The sequence below is a fragment of the Colius striatus genome, chromosome Z, assembly GCF_028858725.1.
Source record: "Colius striatus isolate bColStr4 chromosome Z, bColStr4.1.hap1, whole genome shotgun sequence".
Lineage (NCBI taxonomy): Eukaryota > Metazoa > Chordata > Aves > Coliiformes > Coliidae > Colius > Colius striatus.
In genome coordinates, this window is record NC_084790.1 from 87462462 (window position 1) to 87483495 (window position 21034).

At 48.5% G+C, this 21034-nt stretch overlaps 1 protein-coding gene across 11 annotated transcripts in view; it reads right to left on the minus strand.

The window, feature by feature from the left end:
- Positions 1-21034, minus strand: part of TCF4 (transcription factor 4) — a 244056-nt gene that overhangs the window by 109000 nt on the left and 114022 nt on the right. For all 11 annotated transcript variants that reach the window (XM_062017198.1, XM_062017203.1, XM_062017205.1 and 8 more), the window contains one exon: positions 14787-14851. In XM_062017198.1, the coding sequence (XP_061873182.1) occupies positions 14787-14851 (65 nt within the window). The remainder of the gene's footprint in view (positions 1-14786; positions 14852-21034) is intronic.

Genomic DNA, 21034 nt, shown 5'->3' on the forward strand with positions numbered 1-21034 from the left:
GACAGGACAAGGGGCAACGGGGACCAGCTGGAACAGAAGAGGTTCCAAAGCAACACAAGGACAAACTTGTTCCCTGCTGAGGTGAGGGAGCCCTGGCAGGGGCTGCCCAGATGGGCTGTGGAGGCTCCTTCTCTGGAGACATTCAACCCAGCTGGATGAGTCCCTGTGTGCCCTGCTCTAGGTGGTGCTGCTCTGGCAGGGGGGTTGCACTGGATGAGCTTCCTGGGTCCCTTTCAGCCCTTAATTCCGTGATTCCCTGATTCTGTGACTTGAAGCTTTCTCCTGACAGTCCATCAGGACCCATTCTCACAGAAAAAAAAAGGAAAACAGTTCAGAAAAAACAACCACCACAACAAATGAACGACCTACAAACACGCAGACAGATGGCTATATTCTGTCATTAACTTCAAAACCAAACAAAAATACTAACTTCCCCGTTGTTGCTAAACACACTGCAGCAGGGCTGGGATGCCTGGCAGACACGCACCTCGTCTGCTGCGAAGGCACAAAGAAATACCTGGCTCCTGTGCTACTATTATTTATCATTTGTTAAGCACCCGCAATGTGTTTGCCACTTTTCAAACGCAGGGAAGGGGGAAAGAGGGGGGAAAGTGCTTCAGAAGTGCTGCTCCCGAGCTGAAGAAGGGTGTGGGATGGCAGAGAGAGGAGGATGGCTGCACAGGGGAAGCACGGACCATGACTGAATGCGATACACGTCAGGGAGGCATGAGAGGGCTCTGACCCTGCCTGCCCACCTCAGAGGGCCGTGTCCCAGCCCTTGCACAGAGCCCTCATCCTCTAACCAGAGCCACCGTAACACCAGCCACAGGCTGCAGCAAAACATGGGGCAGTTACGGGGTAAAAAGGCTACGAAAGGGGAACAATGAGCAGCAAAACAGGAAAGGGGAAGCGAGACAGGCACACCACAAGGCACTGCTAAGTCGTTGGTTGATGGCCCACCCCCACCCCCAAGTCTACAGATGTGGAATCCTAACTTAGGCACTGCTGCACTGGAAATGTGGCTTTCTGCTCCCAGGCAGGGGGGTGATTCAGCTAATCCGGCTCTGGGGGCTGCTCACCGCAAGGGACACACACTGCATGCTCATACTCCCCCAGCCAGAGACGCTGGGCACCAGCACCAACCCCATCCTCATGTGCCAGCACAGGCTGGGGAATGAACTGTTAGAGTAGTGAAGGGAAAAGGAGCTGAGGGTGCTGGTGGGCTGAAGGATGAGCCTGAGCCACCAATGGGCCCTCGTGGGCAAGAAGGCCAATGGTATCCTGGGGTGGATGAGAAGGGCTGTGGGCAGTAGGTCAGAGAGGTTCTGCTCCCCCTCTGCTCTGCCCTTGTGAGACCACATCTGGAATAGTGTGTTCAGTTCTGGGCCCCTCAGTTCCAGAAGGACAGGGAGCTGCTGGAGAGAGTTCAGTGCAGGGACACAGAGGTGATGGAGTGGAGCATCTGCCTTGTGATGAAAGGCTGAGGGAGCTGGGGCTCTGCAGCTTGGAGGAGCCTGAGGGGTGAGCTCATTCATGTTACAAACCCATCAAGGGTGGGTGTGAGGAGGCTGGAGCCAGGCTGTGCTCAGTGATGGCCAGTGATAGGACAAGGGGCAACGGGGACAAGCTGGAACAGAAGAGGTTCCAAAGCAACACAAGGACAAACTTGTTCCCTGTTGAGGTGAGGGAGCACTGGCAGGGGCTGCCCAGATGGGCTGTGGAGGCTCCTTCTCTGGAGACATTCAACCCCAGCTGGATGAGTCCCTGTGTGCCCTGCTCTAGGTGGTGCTGCTCTGGCAGGGGGTTGCACTGGATGAGCTTTGCAGGTTCCTTCAAACCCTTGAAATTCTGTGATTCTGTGACTCTGGGAACAGCTCTCCAACCCCAGGGAAACCCTCCAGCTAACAGTGCAGACACCTCATGGCCACGGGCACTGCAGGCGAGACTTAGGGGCCCAAACCCTGACAGACCTGGGACACGCTGCCCTTTGTTGCCCTACAGAAGTTTAGTAACATGTTGTCATGGTTTGACATGACAGTCTTTTCTGGGAAGGGGGAAGGGGCTGTAAAGATGGGTCCTGTAAGAAGTTGCTCGCAGCTCTCCCCAGCTCAGAGCCAGACCCAATGCTGGGGCTGAGACAATTAGACGCTTCCACAATCACTTTTTAAGAAGTAGCTGGAAGGGGAGGTTTCTTTTCTCCATCTTCTCTCCTTCTTCTGCCCCTTCTTTTTCTTCTGGTGGTGCAAGGAGTAGGAACAGTGAGAGAAGCAACCATGTGGACTCCAAGGTCAGTGATGAAAGAGAGGAGGAGGTGTGCCGGAGCAGAGACTCCCCTGTATTCTACAGAGAGAACTGGTGAAGCTGAGATTTGTTTGCATTTCTTTAAAGACCCCACACTTGGGGCCCCATGTTGGGCGCCAAGTCTACCCCGCATCAGCGGTAGAGACTCATTTTGATAATGAGCCCGTATCAGGGGCAGAGACTCATGTTGCTAAAGCTGGCCCCAGACCAGGGGCAGCGATTCACTTCATCAAAGGCCCCAAACCAGGGACAGTGATTTTGGCCGGAGGAGGCCGTGTCCCGAAGGAGGGGCCCAATATCCACAGCTGTAACTGTGGGGAGGAACCCATGACAAAGCAGCCCATTAAACTTAAGCCCAGAAGAGGCCTTGTCCCGAGAGAGGGACCCTGTAACTGCACAAACTGCAGCCGTGGTGAAGAATCCACGCCAGAGATATTCACCAAGGACTGTGTCCCGTGTGAGGGACCCTGTGTGGGCAGAAGCTGCAGCTGCTGGGAACAACCCACACCGGAGAAGTTGGTTCAGGACGGTGTCCTCGGGGAGGAACCCTGTGTTGGAGCAGGGGAAGGATGCCAGGAGTCCTCCTCTGAGCAGAGAGAAGCAGCAGAGCCCATCTGTGAGAGACTGACCACATCCCCCATTCCCTGCCCCCCTGAGCCGCTGAGGGGAGAGGAGGTAGAGATCTGGGGAGCAGTGAGCTGGGCCTGGGAAGAAAGGAGGGCTGGGGGAGGGAGATCTTAAAGTGCTGGGTGTGATTTTCTCATCATCCTGCTCCCTTTCTGCTTTTATTCCGTTCTGTTTCTTGTAGAATAAACTTTCCTATTTTCCTCTCTCAGTCGAGCACTGGAGTCTGTTTTGCCCAGAACCATAACTGGCAGCCAGCCCTCCCTGCCCTTGTCTCCATCCACAGCAACCTTGCTGGTCTTTGTACTCCCATCTCGCTGGGTCCTATGGCATTCTAACGAGGGTGGGGATGAATGGGGCACCGAGTGAGAGACTGTCGTGGTGCTGCTGTGCTGGCTGGGCCAAACCACGACACATGAATTGAAACAAGCTGGAAAAGCACCTTCAGATGGGGAAAGACAAAGAGTTAGAAAAGAGGTGGGGGATGCTCTGTGATGACTCTGCAGCCATTGGATGCTGCTGTGTATCTGAGGTATCAGAGGGTTTTCTTTCCTAGGCAGGCTGATAGCAGAGCTCGGCCATTGTTTTTAATCACCCCATAGATAAATGGCTGGTAGGATTCACATCTGTATAAAATCAGGTGGCGAGAGTTTACTGGAATGTGAAAGCTCTTGAAAACATACAGATAATGGACTGGTGCTTATCTGGACCTTCCCAGGGAGTATCTCAGTGAAGCAGGTGAAGAGCTTCCACAGGCAAGGTGGCAAGAACGACGTGCTGCCCAAACATATGGCACTTGTTTCTTGAGAAAATGATTTCTCAGCGCATTCACATGCTGAACTATTTACTTCTAGTGTGTGAGCGACCTAAAATACAGCTAAAAGCCCTTGCAAAGGTGAAAACAGAAGAGATGCACTAGATTTTGAAACTCAGAGCTGGACAACACGCAGATTGCTTGATTTGCAGCTGGAAATACTGTAAAGGCATTTGCAAAGTGAGAGACATTGCGTGACTTGCAGAAAGGGATTGATAGCTGCCTCAGAAAGTACGGATCCTGACTAAATTTTGTGTGCAGCGCGTGTTTAGAAAGCGATTATTTTAATAATTAGCCTTCTGTATCTATCTGTGCTCGGGAAGGATCCTGTTTCTCCATCTTGAGCTGTTCTGTACGTGAAGTTCCTGCCTGCAGTTGCATGGTAATTAAGGGTGATTAAAGATGCTATTCATTCCCCTGCAAAGCAGCAGGTAACCACATGTCAGAAGGGGGTGGTGGGAGAATGGAGCAACTTCTGGGCAGTCAAGAGGCTATTGGAAGTGGTCTGTTGGAAATGAGCAATGCGAATGCTACAGAAGTGGTCACTTCCAACAGTCTCATCTCTGTGTGCACCAGGCGATGCTGAGACCCCAGGTATGGCTTGGATAGGACTGAGCTCTGCTCCGAACCGTGCAGAAAAGCCCCTCACTGCCGACCAAACCCAGCCACAAGAAACAAAACCCAGGAGTGTCCGAGCGAGAAGGGAGAAGCTGGGGAAGGCAGATGCCTCCTGCGAGAGGGTAACTAACTACTGCTGAAGTAGTGGCAGAAATGGAGGGAACAGGGGGAGGAAGAGAAGAAGATGCTCAAAAGACAGCTGCTCCCAGAAGACAAGAAGATGGTCTTGTCTGAGAGGTGCCAGAAGTCAGGTCAATATGAGCAATGCTGAAGCTTCCCTCAGAAATCCATTTCTTAACAGCTCCTTTTCATCTGCCACCATCCTCTGTAACATGTGCGGTCTGAGCTGTGTATGTGTGTTTGTTGTGTGCCTGTGCTTAGCTGCTGCACGCACGTGAGCTCCTCCTTCTCTCTCTGTGTTTGCCAGAGAAAGCTGGAGATTCAGCAAACTCTCTGGAAGTGAGGGACCCAAACCACTCAGTAACAAGGCCAGGCAGGAATGTGCAAATCCACTTAAAAACACTTTCTCTACTGTGAGGGTGGTCAAACACTGGAAGAGGTTTGCTGCAGAGGCTGTGGAGTCTCCATTCTTGGAGGCGCTCAGAACCCATCTGGCCACGGTCCTGGCCTGCTGTATCTGCTCCTGCTTGAGCAAGGGCTGGAGATGAGATCACTTCCAGAGGTGCCAACCTCAATGACTCTCTGAACGAAGCTCTAAAGCTTCAGTGAGACTGTATCCTTGCCCTCACAATCATCACACTGATAAGAACTTCCAGTAGTCCAAAAAGTGGCATTTTTCCCCAGAATTTGCTTGAACTGCCACTACCTCGCAGCTGAGCTGAGATGGATGATCTAACAGGCTTAGAAGGCTCATCACATGAGTGATTCAGAAAGGACACAGTTTATCAGTGGGGCCAGGCAGTGAACAGGCAGCTCAGCACTGAGCTGTGAGCACAGGGCTGCGCTGGAGACTGGCGTCTGTGGAAGAAGCAACAAGCAGTGGATAAAGGCCTCTCTTTGAACCAAGTGTGCAATGGAAATGGTTCCAGCTATTACTCTCCTGGACCAATGTTCCTGCTTTTTAGGGTTTATACATTCATATTAGCAAAACCTGGCAAACCATACCTTACATGCCAAGGAGAGCATCCCCAGCCATCAACCTTGTACGCCGCTGCACTCAGCAGTCAATTCTGAGTCCTGAAAATTGCCAGAATTAGTCAAAAGCACTGCCTGCCTTTTTTTTGCTGGAAGTCTTCCATCAAACACTGACCGAACCTGAACCAGTAACACGCAGCACAGCGAGCCCACAGCCTGCCACAGTACAACTGCAGGCAAGCACGATTCCCCTTTTTATCGCATTCAAGATAGCACAGAAAGTCAGAGTGCAGCGACTGCGAAGGCAACCCAAGCTCCTATTAGCACTCAACCACAACATAAACCTATTATTGCACATTACAAACCGCAGCGTTATTCTGTTGCCAGGTTATAAGCTCCAGAAAGGTGCCCTTGGAATGCTCACTTCCAACAAAACAGCCCTCAGCTTAACATTTGATCCAAAGGGCTAAGAGAAAAGCACTCCTTTTACCACTAAATTGCAGTGTTGGGTTTTAGCATTTCTTCAATTATGATATGGACAATGAAACCATGTCTTTCTGGATGCATGAGGAATTCTGCTAAATGAGCCATTCAGACATCTGAACTTGAGTCTGTTCCTTTAATACATTTGATTAACATGGAAATTTTATCTCTTATGTCATTATTTTAGTGCTGTAACATCAGAAACATTAGCCCACAATGTGCCCACGATCACAGGAGGATAGTTTATGGGCGCTAGAACTAATTTCTGGAGCAGGAGCAAATGATTCCGCTTCCCAAAGCAAGATGCTCGAGCAGAAACAATGACAGAGGTGAATCTTCTGTAGCTATGAATTACCACAGAAGTTGTCAGGGGAAACTCTGCTCCGTGGGACCTCACAGCAGCCAGCATCTTTATCTGTTCACATGGAGTGCTTGTCCTTGGGGCAGGAACGTGTACTGAGAGAAGTCTGGGAAAGCCAAATGCAGAGTTCACCTCCTCCATCTCTTCACCCCCTCATGCAAGATAACACCTACACAAGAGGTCTGAACGGCTGTTAACTGCTGAGGAGCAATTTTGGACTCCAAGGGCAAGGGAACTCTTTGCTTTAGCCAAAGCCTACACATATGACGCAGCATTAATCCTACTTTGCACCATTTTCTGTGGCCCACATCGCATCCACACACAGCTGTGGCTGGGAGGTAGGTATTGCAAGAAGTCAGAGGTGTTCAAACACTTAAAAGCAAATAAACAAAGCGCTGGAGCTTTTGTTACAGGCGTTGACACCGTACCTCTCATCTCCAAAACGGATTAGCAATCAGCATCGCAGGCACCTGAATTCCTCGGTACATTAGGTATCCTTTATCACTTTAGCACAGCTTTTTTTTTTATAGGGTGGGAGAATGAAGGAGAAGTTATTATAGGTAAAGGAATTTTGCCATCAAAATGTGAGGAAACCTAGTTATTTGACTAAGCAAAACGAAAAGAAATACCCGCCCAACCCTAAGTAATTTGTAACAGAAGAATAAAACGAACTCGCTGTGTCTCCAGAGGTCTGCAATATGATCTTCAGAAAAGGTATCTTGCCAATTTAATTGAGGTAGGAGTTATTTAATTTTTTTTATATACAGGTATGGTTTTCAATAAAACTACATATGCCTATAATACTGCAATGGCAGATGTGTCTCGATTATTAGAGGTGGGCTCTAGGGAATATATACAATGGATCTTGAAATCCGTAAGCAGCTGTTTGGAAGGGAGGGGTGGAACATTGCAACGCACACACATGTTCCTTAAGTGCAGCAATGTTTTGTTATTTTACTGCAGGTGTATTACAGAGATGAAATTTAATAACTTATTGTATACAATACCAATAAAACGGGAAGATTCTTTGCCCTGAACAAAGCAGGAGCTAGAGGAACGAGGCAGCTCCACGTTCGCACCTTCCCTGCCTGCTGTCTTTGGTTGTTCACTACCTAAAGGCCATAAAAGATACGGAAAAAAAAAGACAGCAAACCCTTAAGGTGCTGTGCAAGACTAGAGAAGAACATGTTGATGATGGAACTGGAGAGAAGCATGTGAACAACACGGACGGGGCAAGCGCTCGTTGGCGGGGGCTCTGAGATGAGAGAAGCCCCTGTGCCTTGCTACCAGAGCTATTTCTGTCATAGTTGTCCTTTAGCAGCTTAAATCAGAAGCCTCATTTCGGAATATGCATTAGTCTCAGTCTCATGCTGAATGAAGCACTGAAAAAAGGGTCTTTTAGAAGTACATATCAGATAAAAAAGATAATCCCTCCTGCTTCCCCCCCCGCCCCCTTCTGTCTTTGCTGAACTCCTCTTCATATAATGAGGTGTTGCAGGAATTCAGTAATTCGCAGCAGAAAAAGGAACTCCCAGCACTTTTGGAAGAAAAAAAGAAAACAGGCAATAGCTGTTTCTGTCCATTCCCTTCCCAGCATGAGGAGAATCGTGTTATGAGAGGATTTACAGCCTCGCTGGGCGCACAGACAGGCGGGCACGGGCAGCTGGGCTGAGTTAATCCACACGCTGCAGAAGCCGCCTGCGTCTCTCATCCCCATCACACTCCTTTTCAAGTTTTCCAGGAGTATTTCTGTTACTTCTATACAAAGTCTCTGGCAGAGGCACGTCATGTCTTTCCTCCAGTATGCTCGCTGAGCCACAAACATTTAAAATGGATTAAAATCCAAGGCTTTCCTTGCCTTCCTCCCTGGGAAACGCTCAGGCTGCCTGCAGGAACGGGAAGGGATGGGATGGGAGGGAAGCGGGGAGCGTGTCAGCCATGTGGCCGCCTGCTCAAGGAGAAAAAGCCAACGACTTCTTCCCTCGGAGTGAGCTGTGATGAGGGGAGGGTAAAAGGCCACACCTGTCTAATAAGAAAACCTGAGAAAGCACCTTGGCTGTCCCAGCTGAGCAGAGAAGGGGCCATGAGCTCCATCACGCGCCAGAGGCTCCTCTCACCCATCACAGAGGGACAAAGGAGTAAGAAAAGATGTGAGGTAGAGGAGAGAGGATTAACCACCACACAGGAGGAGGGACAAGAGGAAAGAGCATGAACTTTGTTTTCACAAAGACTGCAATGTCCAATAAAGATCTGGAGCCAGATCCGAGGGGAGGCGATACAGGAAAACATCAGCTACAGAAGGTTCAGCTCCAGCTGGGTCTGCATGAACTTTTAAATGAGCTTCTAGAAACCTCATCCAGAGTTGCCTGCCGTGCCCCTGATTGTAAGCCTCCTGGAAAGCCACAGCACTGCTCCCAGAGGGATGGGGTGGAGTGAAGGTTCTGGAGTGAGAGAAGGGAGCACGGGAAAGCAAGGAGGAAGAGAGGATTTGGAGAAAAGAAGGAAGGAAGACAGAGAAGATGCAAGTGAAACAATACAGGTTGTGTTACGTTCAGAGATGCTCTCTGCAGAAATGCTGTCCTGCCAGCTGCACCCCTCTGACTTCTCAGGGTCTCAGAGATGCCCTCCTTCCCAAGCTGGACTGCTGGAATAAACTGCTACCGACACAGTCCCTCAGGAAATCCTGTGAAGCCGCAGAGCTGCTGCAGGTTTGGGCACACTGCCATCGGATGCCTACGGCATTGTAAATGCACAGAGGAGCCATTTTGTTGCAGCCTCTAATGCTGCTTGTTTGAACTCAGGCTGCAATAAAAAGTTAAACATCGTTGCCTGTATCATTCCAGTGGCTGGTCCTCCTTTTTACCTTGCTGTCTTGACCAAGTTGAAGGCTAACTGCTATGAACTCGGCCTGGAGAAAGTTTATTACATTTTGGTAGCAATTGTGTTCTACTTTTTAAAAAGGGGAGGGAAAAAAAAAACCCCAAACCCTATCTGAGCTTGTACAACTCCACCAGCTTTCACCTCAACACTTCATTCCAGAGTCAGCTTTTAGCAGTGGGATAGTTCCAACTGGCCTCCGAAAGTATTTCTTGAACATCAAGTGAAACAGCACATCCAAAACCAACATTTAGACTCACTTTCTGAAAGACTTAGTAGTAAAAACAAGTCATCTTAGGATTTGGGGATTTTGCTTTAAGTTAAAACACCTCAAAAGCTAAGTATCTGTTACTGTGCATTTGCCAAAAAGGCTTAATCCACATTTTCAAAAGCCTGTCTAATTTATTCCCACATACAATCTCGTGTGTTGCCTTGGGAATCCACGGCATGTGTTTTCTGGCCATCGAGCTCGTTTTACGGTTCTCTTCACTCACTGCCTCTCTGAACTGAGCGCTGCTCAGGAAAGCGCAGGAGCCCCAGGCCCCTCAAGGTGAGTCTCATCAACTGGTGACTGGTCAGGGGAGCACACTAGTGTAACAACGGTACTTTGTGTACCCAGATCCTCTTTTGCTGAGGAACTCCAGTGTTTCACACACGCTGTAGAATGAAGCCAGTCCCTTGTTTCCAGCTGTGGCTGGGAAACTGAAGGATGGAGATTCACAAGCCCATGCCCAGACAGAGCAGAGCGGCCCAGTGGCTGATGCTCACGTCTACCAACCAAATCCTTTCTTCTAGCTCTTTCTGCCTTTACCTTTCTACACTGCTGACGAAGCTCTCTGAATAAAGAAACTGATGCCCTGCTCATCATGCAGACCCTTACTTACGATCCGAGCTCCCAATCAAGGACACAGACTAAGACAGGAAGCCAGAATAAAGCCAGAGAAACCAGGTAGGTACGCAGGGTTTGTGATACTACTGCCTTGCTAAGCCCTCCCCCTCCCCACCAAACCAGCACAACATTAAAAACAAAAAAATTGATCTTTGGGGAAACAGAAAGTAGCACAGAATTAAGACAACGTGCAAAATCCTGACTGCACTGAATGAAATGGGATTTCTGTCATTAACTTCAATGAAGCCAGTGTTTCAAAAGTGTCTTGACAACAACTTCGGTACATGTTTCTTAGATGGCTTCTCTCTAATGGAATTAAATAGTTCCCAAGATAAGCTTTCTTCCATTCCCACTGTAATCAGTGTTGTATTTGCTATGGTTTTCAGTGAGAGCCCAATTGGGCCCCAGGCTCGGAAATAAAAATCATCTGGAAGTAAATGAGTTGCTGCGTATCTGACCCCTTCTCTCATTGGCGTGAACACAGCGCGGGGACGAAGCCTCCGATCGCTGCTGCCATTTGTGTGAAGAGAGGTTGCTGGAGTGGGGTTTTTTTTCCCTACCAGAAGATTAATAGGTAGCAAGTTCAATATCGTTAGGTATTTAGTTTTCCTTAATTGTTCCAGGAACTCATCTACAGAGAGCAATGCATCACATCTGGAGGTAGCAATTTACTTTTCAGAAATCAACAAAATCTGCACACTCCTCCTGGGTTTAGCAAAGAGGAGCTCACACAGCTACTGCTGCTACTCCAGCGCCTCGGATAACCCAGGGCTTCGGGGGGTTCTCAGCCATCCGCAGCATCACCACCAGCATTTCCTTTGCAATTCACCAAGCTCCCTTCAATATCTTCTGTCCAGATAAGCTAATCTCCCTCAATACGTGCGAGAGCACACCCTAGAAAGCTCGCAACAGCCTTGTAGCTTTTAATTTTCTTTTGAGCCTGAAGGTTCATACTTGTTAATAAATTGGTGGATCCTGATAGTTCTGCAGCCCGGAGAACAGACAACAGATGGTCCAGCCTCAGCATTAAGCGTTATTCCTTCTGTACCTTTCAGGAACTCAAGAGCTTCTTATTTTAGAAGTATCTTTTTCTCCTCCTTGCCCAGGCACTGGTCATCTGTTTCATCCACTTCCCCATTACACTTCAAGAAAGTGGATGCATATGGTAGAAAGACAAGACCCTATTCCGTGGATTGGAATCTTTACTCTTTGCACTTTTACTGCGGCACCTTCCTCAACTTTTCATGAATGAAAGACAGAAAAGGAGAGTGAGTAGGCAGGGTTTTCTCCATCAGTTCCTCATCGACCTTACTGAACCACAGGGCACTGACACAGCCGAGGATCCATCAGAGAGCTGACCAGGTCTCTAACTGAATCCTGAGGAAATGCCTGAAGCGGTCCACTGGAGTGTAAAAAATGACCATTAAATGCTATTGTTCAAGGAAAAAAAAAGACAATAACTCTCATACTACAACCACAGACGTTGGATTCTTTACTGGGCTACATGTTGGGCTTTGCCCAGTATTGTGACAGTGTGTTGCCCAGCAGAGAGGATGGGCAGCAGTGCCACAGTGCTCAACTTCTCTCCAGTTTGTGTTGCCCACTGGGGCTTATCCTCTTCCTGACACAACATCAAGGAGCTCACTGAAAGGCTGGAGCTTGTTGGCACTTTTAAGTTTGTCCTCTCCTGCGTTCTGGACCAGAAGAGAAGTCTGGTGAGCAGGAGTGGTGTGTGGACTTCTACTGCATGAAAAGGCGAGGTGGAAACTGCGCTGCCTGTTCCTTCAGGCAACCATCCTCGTTACGGCAATTAGCCAGCAAGTCTCTGCAAGGGGCTTCAGCTCTTTGCTGATCTGTCACTTGGTCGAGAGAGGCCAAGCCAAGCGGTATCATGGGGCGAGCCGGGCTGGCGAGGGGCCCGTAGCTCCCGCCAGCCATCCCCACGGGAAGGATCCGAGCTGCCCCAGCCCCTCCTCGCTCGCAGCACCGCGGGAGCAGGGATGCTGCAGGAACATCACACCCAGCAATTTCCGTCTCACTGGACACTGGGGGTATCTGGAACCAGGTCACTCTCTGCTACAACTGAGAGCCTGTGTGGAACGTTGCCTCACTTTGGCTGTGACATAAAGCTGAGAATGCTCAAGACAGTTTATGGCAAACTGTCTTCTCAAGCCCATAGCTGCACCTCTGCGCTTTGTTTCTAAGGTTAACTTCTTACCCCAAAACTAATGAAAGCACACATCTGTGCCCTGCAGATATTCACAGATAAGGGTATGCATGAAGAGGCTGCACCATGAGCTGCATTGAGACTTCCCACACGACACACACACAGACTATGTAACTTTTTTAGGTCTGTCTGATGCCATTTTGGACTTGAAAACAATCCCTAACCTACTTGCAGCACCACAGGATCATTCAAACACAGACTGAAAGAAAAACTAAAAGCAGAATGCAGAAAAGATCAGTTTCTAGATGAAATGTGAAACCTCAAGAGACCCAGGAGAGCAGCAAAGCGGGATCTCCAGGAGCCTGGAGCCGCACAGGAGACGGGTCTCACCCTTGGAGGGGTGCTCCTACATGCTGGAGGCAATATCCCCAGTGCTGTGAAAGCAGTGGGGACCAAAACACATCCTGCTACCTCCCAGCAACGGGAAGCAAAAGCACACAAGGATTTTAAAGCAAAGAGGACTAAGAGTTGGAAATGGCTCCCAAAATTCATTAAGAGCTACTGCAAGCTGCTTAGGATCGGGTGAGGGCAGGGTTACACACGTCCTGGTTACCACAACTGAAATCCTAAATCACTTACCAGCTCACTGAGGAGTTACATGTGTGAGGGTTCAGTGCCTCGCCAAGGTTACCTTCAAGGCTTGGCCTGTGAGCCTTCACCAGTGAGCAGCTCTGTGTCCCTTCAGCTCGTTGTACACCTGTGTAACTGTGCCTGACACGAGGCCAAGCAGCTCTCCCATTGCCTCTCCCAGCACAAGCCCCACACACCACACTTTGCACAAGGAAACCTTCCCAAAGCTCAAGCAACACAAACCCTATCCCACGTCGGACGCCTCAGTAGAGGGTACAAAGCGAAGCTGCTCTGTGCCAGCCATGGACAGGGCCCCATGGCCAGCACAGCTCCCCAGGCCTGCCTCCACCACCGGCACCCCCTGTGCTGGACTCCTGTGCCCATCCATCCCTTTGATCATCCCTCAGGACATAGCTGGACTCCTGTGCCCATCCATTCCTCCAACCATCTCTCAGGACACAGCCCCTGTGCTGGACTCCTGTGCCCATCCATCCCTCCAACCACCCCTCAGGACACAGCTGGACTCCTGTGCCCATCCATCCCTCCAACCACCCCTCAGGACACAGCTGGACTCCTGTGCCCATCCATCCCTCCAACCACCCCTCAGGACACAGCTGGACTCCTGTGCCCATCCATCCCTCCAACCATCTCTCAGGACACAGCCCCTGTGCTGGACTCCTGTGCCCATCCATGCCTTTGATCATCCCTCAGGACACAGCCCCTGTGCTGGACTCCTATACCCATCCATCCCTTTGATCATCCCTCAGGACACAGCTGGACTCCTGTGCCCATCCATCCCTCCAACCACCCCTCAGGACACAGCCTGACCTACAGCACGCAAATGCCACCACAATGCAAAGTCAGAAAGAGCCATCAAGTACTTCCCTTTCCCACAGGGAAATAATATGCATTTTGTCTGGTTTTTTGCTGGTTGTTGTTTGGTTTGTGAGGGTTTTTTTTCCCCTGGCGGACTTGAACTTGTATAAAGCTTTGAATATTAAGAAGGCTATTAAATTCTTTCAATAGTTTTCCAAAGTGTGAAGCTACTGCACTCAGAAAAAAAAAAGGAAAAGCAGCCTAGCTCTCTTCAAGAACAAAATGAATCGAAACACGCCATTAATATTGCTACTGAAATTAAAACGAAAGTGACTTTTAAAAAAACCAATTGTCTTGAAACAAAGCGCAGACTTTTGGCGATTGATAGTATTTTTAGACTCAAGACTTTCTCTGGAGACTTAAAAGTATGCAAATGCAAAGTGCACAGAGGCACACACACACATACACACACATGCTATACCTTTGTATTACACTGGCATTTTATTATTTAATTAAACTACTCTTATTTTCCTAGCTCACGCGTGCTTCCCTTGAGACGGCTTTGCTGTTAGCCTGCTGGCCTTGACTTCCAGCCAAAAACAATTCAGAAACAAGAAGGGACAACAAATCATATTTTCACAGACATTTTTATCCCTCAATACAACCTTGTTTTCACACAACATCATACAGATTCCACGAAAACTATAATTTATGGCGGTAGCCATCCAAAGCTGGGGGCTGACATGAGCTCTGCCGTTTGTTTCCACTGGTGTGGTTTCTGGAGGTGGGCCGTTGGGAAGGGCCCGCCGTGCCGAACACTGCGGCATTGTTGTCAGGGACAATAATCAATAGTTCACAGCCGCTCTGGCTCGGCTGGGATTAGGTCAACCCAAGTACTCGTAAGTCTCCAGTAACTGTATCCCGGCTAGAAAAGCTCAGGCAGGAGCTTTAAAACCTGCGCTGGCAGATGAAGCCCGTTTCCGAGGCACGCACATCTGCAGCCATCTCCGTTTATGGCGGAGCCTATCGCTAAGATGCACAACTTTAAGAAGCAAACCCCATTTGTCAGAGCACTTATCACAACCCCTCTGCTGAGCAGACTTTCACTTACCTGGTGGCAACCCTGTAAATTCGAGTCTCTTCCATAGGATGAGTATGATCCCCTTTCTGTTTTACCTGTTAACACACACAAAAAAGAAAAGAGGTGTAACAGACAGATACACACATGAAGCTTCCCCATGCACTTTATGTAACGTTCACCACTTTCTCCTAGTGCTGTTTACATATGTAAAACAGGCCCTGCTGGCTGCATAGTGCATGTAGGCAAAAGGAAGGGATTAATGCTTCTTCATGCTGAGGATGGTGATGCGAAATAAACTTCTGATCTCATCTACGCTGCTCCACGCATCTCCCAGAACTGGGCTTTTATGAGCTTCCACCGGCTGGCTGAAGGGGTGAGCAGACCTCCTCCTGCCTCCTCTCGAGCCTGGGGCTAAGCCCGCGGCACTCGACCCGTCCCACCACTCCACTGTGGCCACGGTGAGTCCCGCGCCAGCTCTCCTGATGCCAGCTTTGCTCAGGAGCTGCTGGAGATGTGGCTCCCTGTTCTCTTTCCCGGGAACAAATTCCCCCGTGACCAAGGTGATGATGGAAGTTACACCTGGGAAAGAGACACTGATGGGAAATTCAGTGTTTGCTACCAGCACCGGGAAGGAAGGGGGCCCTGGCGACTGCCGAAACTCTTTGCCAGCCCTAAGTATCCTTTATTTTTCTCCCTTTTCCCCCCTAGGAAGCTTTTAACACTCAGATCCAACAGCCTCACTTGCAGTTACTGGTTACAGTTTTGCCATATTTACAAAGGAAAATAAAGGTTCTTTCAGGTTTGAATGGCCAGACTCGAGCGAAATCAAGAAGGGAAGAGGTGGCTTCTGCAAAGCATTAAGTCATGGCTGAGCAGCACTGCACCACGTGCTCAGGAGACAAAGAGCAGTCAAGAGGGCTGATACAAAACATATTGACACTAAAAGACCACCCTTATGGTGAGGATAATCATGGAGGGGGGGGGAGGTGGCGGGGGGCGGGGGGGGAGGTATTATCTAACAAAACATCCAAGAACACAGTAAAAATCACTCATCAAATTAAAGTTTTTATTGTAGGCTGGGGCATAAAACCCACAACACACAGTACCAGTTACTAGGGACCAGATGCTCGGTTTATCTCTGCGTGCAACTGCCAGCGATGCCGGGGACACCTCTGAACCCAGACCCCGGCTCGTGGCCGTGCACCCCCAGCTCTGAGCGGTGCTGCGGCCGCCCCACACCAAACCCTGCGCCGCCGGCTGTGCCGCTGCCCCCGCTGGAGCCATGGAAAGATGTCAAAGCACATCTTTTAGCTGCGTTGGGAAACAGCAGATCATACCAGCGACAGCCTCCAGCGACCCCGTGGGCAGCAGCTCAGGGGCGCCTGGCCGGCTCGGCCGCAGCCCGACGGGCGCTGAGCTCTCTGCGCTCGGTGTCACCAGCGCCATCCCAATTTCATACGGAGCCGGTGGTGAGGCAAATTGTGAGACAAAGGATGATGCGAGTTCATTTTAACCATTCCCAAAATGGTGTGGCCGCATTCTGACTCCACGAGCTTTTCCTTTAGTAGGTGGCTACCAGGTTTGGTCGCCCTTTAGCGGTATTGCCGACCGAGTTTGGCTATCGAGAGAGGTTTGGAATGAAGAAAGAATCATCCCCCTCCTTGTCACAATTCAAGACTCTAGAGCTTGCTTTTGTTTCTTGGCTGTTTTCCACATCAAGTAGTTACTTACACAGAGGAACCTCCAAAACGTAGTTGCAATTCATAGGACATTGCACATGTAGTAACTTTTGAAGGCACTTGTGTCTGGCTACACAGAATCATTTCAGATGGAAGAGACCTCTAAGATCATCGAGTCCAGCCTTTGTCCCAGCCCCATCAACCACTAGAAACAGCGGACTGCCCACTCCATAGCCCCCTTCGAGTTCAGAGTACCGGGATGCCTTTGCAGAAACAACTCAGGATTGAAACGATGATGAAATTTTAAGCGTGAATCCCCGAGTCCGATGCTGAGACCTGAAAACAAAATGTCTCGCTGGCACGCCTGGAGTTACGTGTGCTACTTCCCGTCACCCCAAGAGGGCCAGAAAGCCGACGCAAATAACGAGCGGTGAGGAAGGGGTGGCGGTGGTGCTGGGGGGAAAAAAAATCCCAAACAGAAAAGCAGGGTTGAGGGGAACCAAGCACAAGCAGCCACACAAGGTACTTTGCAGGCGGCTCCTCGCTGCTGCCTGGGTACCAGTCATCTTCCTTTCTATCGTATCAGACACAGGCAGCCTCATCTTAATTTCAGTTGTTAAAAAATATTTATCCAGATACAAAAATAAACCCACTGCAAATTACAAGTTGTCAGGGTTAAAATCTACTTCTATTTGTGTGGGGGAGGATAAGAGAACAGCATAGACATGAATCATTCTCAGTAATTTGAGTGTTTCCATGACATCAATGGGCACTCGTCCAGGACTCTGTCGAAGTCTGTGAGGTACCAAAGCGGCACAGCAGCCAGCAGGAGATTGACTTTTTTTTTTCCCCTCTTTTTTTTTTTTCCCCTCCAGGATTATGCTCCTTGTAAAGATTTCATCTACAGCATCCACTTTTTAACCACCAAACAGATAGCTTTGGAGATCACGAGTGAACGCATTTCAAGCCTTTAACTTTATTGCGGTGGTTGCCGTCGCTCCCCGCGTGCAGCGAGAAATCTGCCTCCTTGGTTAAGGACAAACAGCCCGAATTCGTGGAAAAGTCAAGGAACCATTAGAAAGACCACACGTACGCAGATTCTCACAATCAACTGCAATTATAAAATTATCATACTTTTTGTAACCACTCTTCGTTTGGGGCGGTGGGGGGAGAGGGAGGTGTGTGGGGGGGGAATATCTTTTGTATAAACTGTCCATTTAAAATTAGCTACAGTCTTGATGTTGATTTTCTGCTTAAAATTCACTGGCACATTTGTTTCAGATAATAAAATTTGCTGGAGTGCTGATAATATGCAAGAGTAGGCTCTTTAAGCAACTATTTGTGCTCACAGATACAAAAGCTTCTCCTGAATTTCTCCGTTTCCTGTACATTATGCAGCATTTTCAGTCACTCGAGCACCCCAGCCTGTACTCTGCATTTTTCTGAGGTCTGCAGGAGCTAAAAGATTCTCCCTTCTTGGTGGGGTCTGGGTTGTTTTTTTATAATGTTTTAAGAAAGAGAGAACGTCTACAGCGATGTAGACACCCGACGCATTCACTGCGGAATTTTCGAGACAACCCTCTAGTACTAGAATGCGGCAGCCGCTGCGGATATTTTTTGGCACAAAGACAATGGTGGCAGTGCCAAGCCCCATGGCTAAAACTACTCAAAAGAGGCATAAGGGTAGCATTAATCGTTCAAGTCTTTTACTGCATGGAGTACTGTTGTCCATATTTTAAAACCTAAAAAAGTACCCGTTAGTAATATTTGTTGTAAAGCCAGGGGAGGGGAAAAAAAAAAAGAAGGGGGGAAAAAAAAAAAGAGGGAGCCTGAAATAGAGACGAATAACAAATCTTGTCAGACATCTGATTAATTTTTTTTCTACCTAGAGGACCAAATGCTAAAATGTGCCATTTGTTACCAGCACTGCGAACGCGCCACACGATCTATACCCTTCCGTGGCTTTACGATCTGACAATTGAAACAAAGCTCCATGGAAGAAGTTGACCTACAAAGGCTGGTGAATAACTTTCGAGTATGCACTTGTTCTTTAGGTAAGGCAGAAAAAGCATCTCCATTGTTGTCGGAGGCAATAACTTAGCGTGTGGGTAAATATATATGTATTTGTTCAATTAATTGACACAATGCATGCCAATCAAAGGAGAGACAAAGAAAGAACTACATGCAGCTCCTGTTTTCTGACAAATGCCGAATCTCAAAGTCTCTGCTCTCTAAATAACTCTAGGAAGAAAAAAAAAAAAGCCATACTGCTTATCTCCACCGAACTAAAACGACTGCTTCATAAATATTTTGTTTGCATTTTTGTTTAACGGCAGGAAATAAAAGCAGCGCAGGATTGCCAATCAATCAATAAAGGAGCCACTCGCCTTTCCATGGTGCACTTTGAAAAATTAATCAAATTAAGTAGAAAATTTAAGCAACTTCCAAAGCACAAACGCAAGTCATCCAATTCCCCATCTCTCTTTGCCCCTGCCCCGGGAGACAGGGCACCTTCGCTTTGTTCTGGTAGGCAGAGTGAGAGGCATGAGGCAACTCTTTCCATCTGCAGAGAAAGGGAAGTGAAGCTATTTCTACAAATGACTTCAATGTTTACGTTGATTTCGTGATTGGCATGATTTCTGAGAGATGAGTTCAGCCGGAATATTCCAGTTCAGGTTCTGCTGCCCTCCGTTTGGGGTTTAGCTCTTGGTTAGACTGCGAAGGGAAACCTGCCTGCGGGGGGTGGGAGTGAAAAAAAAACCCCTAATTGTATTAGGGGTTGGAATTTTAATGGCTGTGAATTTTGGTCTGTGCAGGTCTGCAGTTTTCCTTAAACCTGTTTCTTATTTTTCTACTGCATTTCTAGCATTTTCAAAAATGAATGACTGTTGTCTCTGATGTCTGCTGTCTCCTCCTGAAGGGAGCCCCATCGATCCCCCTAAGAAGAATGACAAATTAAAGGAGAATTTGATGTTGAAATCAGGCTGGGCATGAAGAACACGGAGATGGAGAAGTTCTGAGCAACCAAAGAATGGGATGAACTTTATATAGTTCCATGTTTGCCTGCATATGATGAACACACAACGTGTTACCAGCCATGGCAGGGTTCATATGAATTGTTAAGAGAATCGTGAAAGAGTTTACTTCTGCCCTAATCTGGTGCTCTTGCACTGGAAATTTTCTTCAAGTTTTGACACAGAAGAAGGGGAGGATTTGAGAGCTCCAGGGAGGGAGGGCAGGACTCATCTCCGTGCTCACAGCGTGAGGGAAGGTCTCCGGACACCAGCCCTGCCTGACACGAGGACCAGCTCTGCACAGGATCTTCTGACAGCGACAACCAGATTATCAGTACTAGGGGTTGGCTGGGGGTTTTTTTGCCTCAGAGAATTGAAAACCTGAGTCATTTCTGCAGAGAAATCAAGCTAAAATTTGTGTAGGGTCATATATCTTCTGAGGAATAACCTCACTGAAATAAAAAGCCCGGTATATATCCTATATATACCTATAAACACCACACTCTTGGAGAGGTGTCTATACCCCGTGCCCTCTGTGGACAGCCTCCCAGGCCCTGCTATGTTTTCCCCTTGGCAGAAATATATAGCCTGCCCATGTGTCATCAGAGGAGCTAGCAGGCAGTTGGTTTATTTTCTGCAGAACTTTTGAATAGTCTGTTCTTTAAATGAAGAAAGGGACGGGGTGAAAGGAATGGAAAAAAAAAGGCAAATGCTTTTAGTATTAAATGCCGTTTTTTGGACTCTTAATTAAAGGATGCCAATTGGAATGACACCGTCCCTGGCAGCAGGGCTAACAGCTGGCTGAGGGCTTGTGCCCTTTGTGCCCCAGCAGCCCTCTCCTCGCCCTGGCAGCGAGCAGGGAGCTGGCAGAGGCACGGCAGCCCCGTGCCCAGGCTGCGGGGAAGGGGAGGCAGGGGGCAGGCGCTGGCAGGGGAGGGTGGGCATTGTCCCCAGGAGCAGGGGCTGCTGACTCTGGGGCTCGGCTGCGATTCGTCCTCTTCCAACGTTTAACGAGCAGAGTGAGCTGCTCAGCTCCGCTGAGTTGCTAATTCGGGCTTGACCGAGGTTATCCATCCACACTGCTCCAACAGTAGTGCACCTACCAGTGTAGGATACACAGTCAAAATACCCTATTTATTTCATTGTGGTTTTGAACAGCTAATTTTACATCACAAAGAATCTCAACCGATGGTAATGGAAGTGTCATGTTAATGAGCTACTTCTGCTTTGTGCTATACGTGAAGTACAGACAATAAGAAAGAAATCTAATGGATTGTAAGCAAAGTTTGTGCACGCAGTAATGTTCACGAAACAGTACAAATGACACAGCATCTGAGCCAGGGAAGGTCCACAAACCAGATACAAAGCTAAGGAAAGGCATTAATCCCAATAACGTGACTGGTATCACACCCCAATACGTAGCACAGTGCTAGGGGAAGGAGATCTTTCTGCCATGAAAGAGGATTTTTGCACTTAAGCCGATGTGCAGTAAGCAGTAATGGTTCTGAAAGAGACGTTACGATGCCAGAGCTACTGCCATTACAAAGGGAGATTTCCTTTTTTTTTTAAAACAGTGCCATCAAAA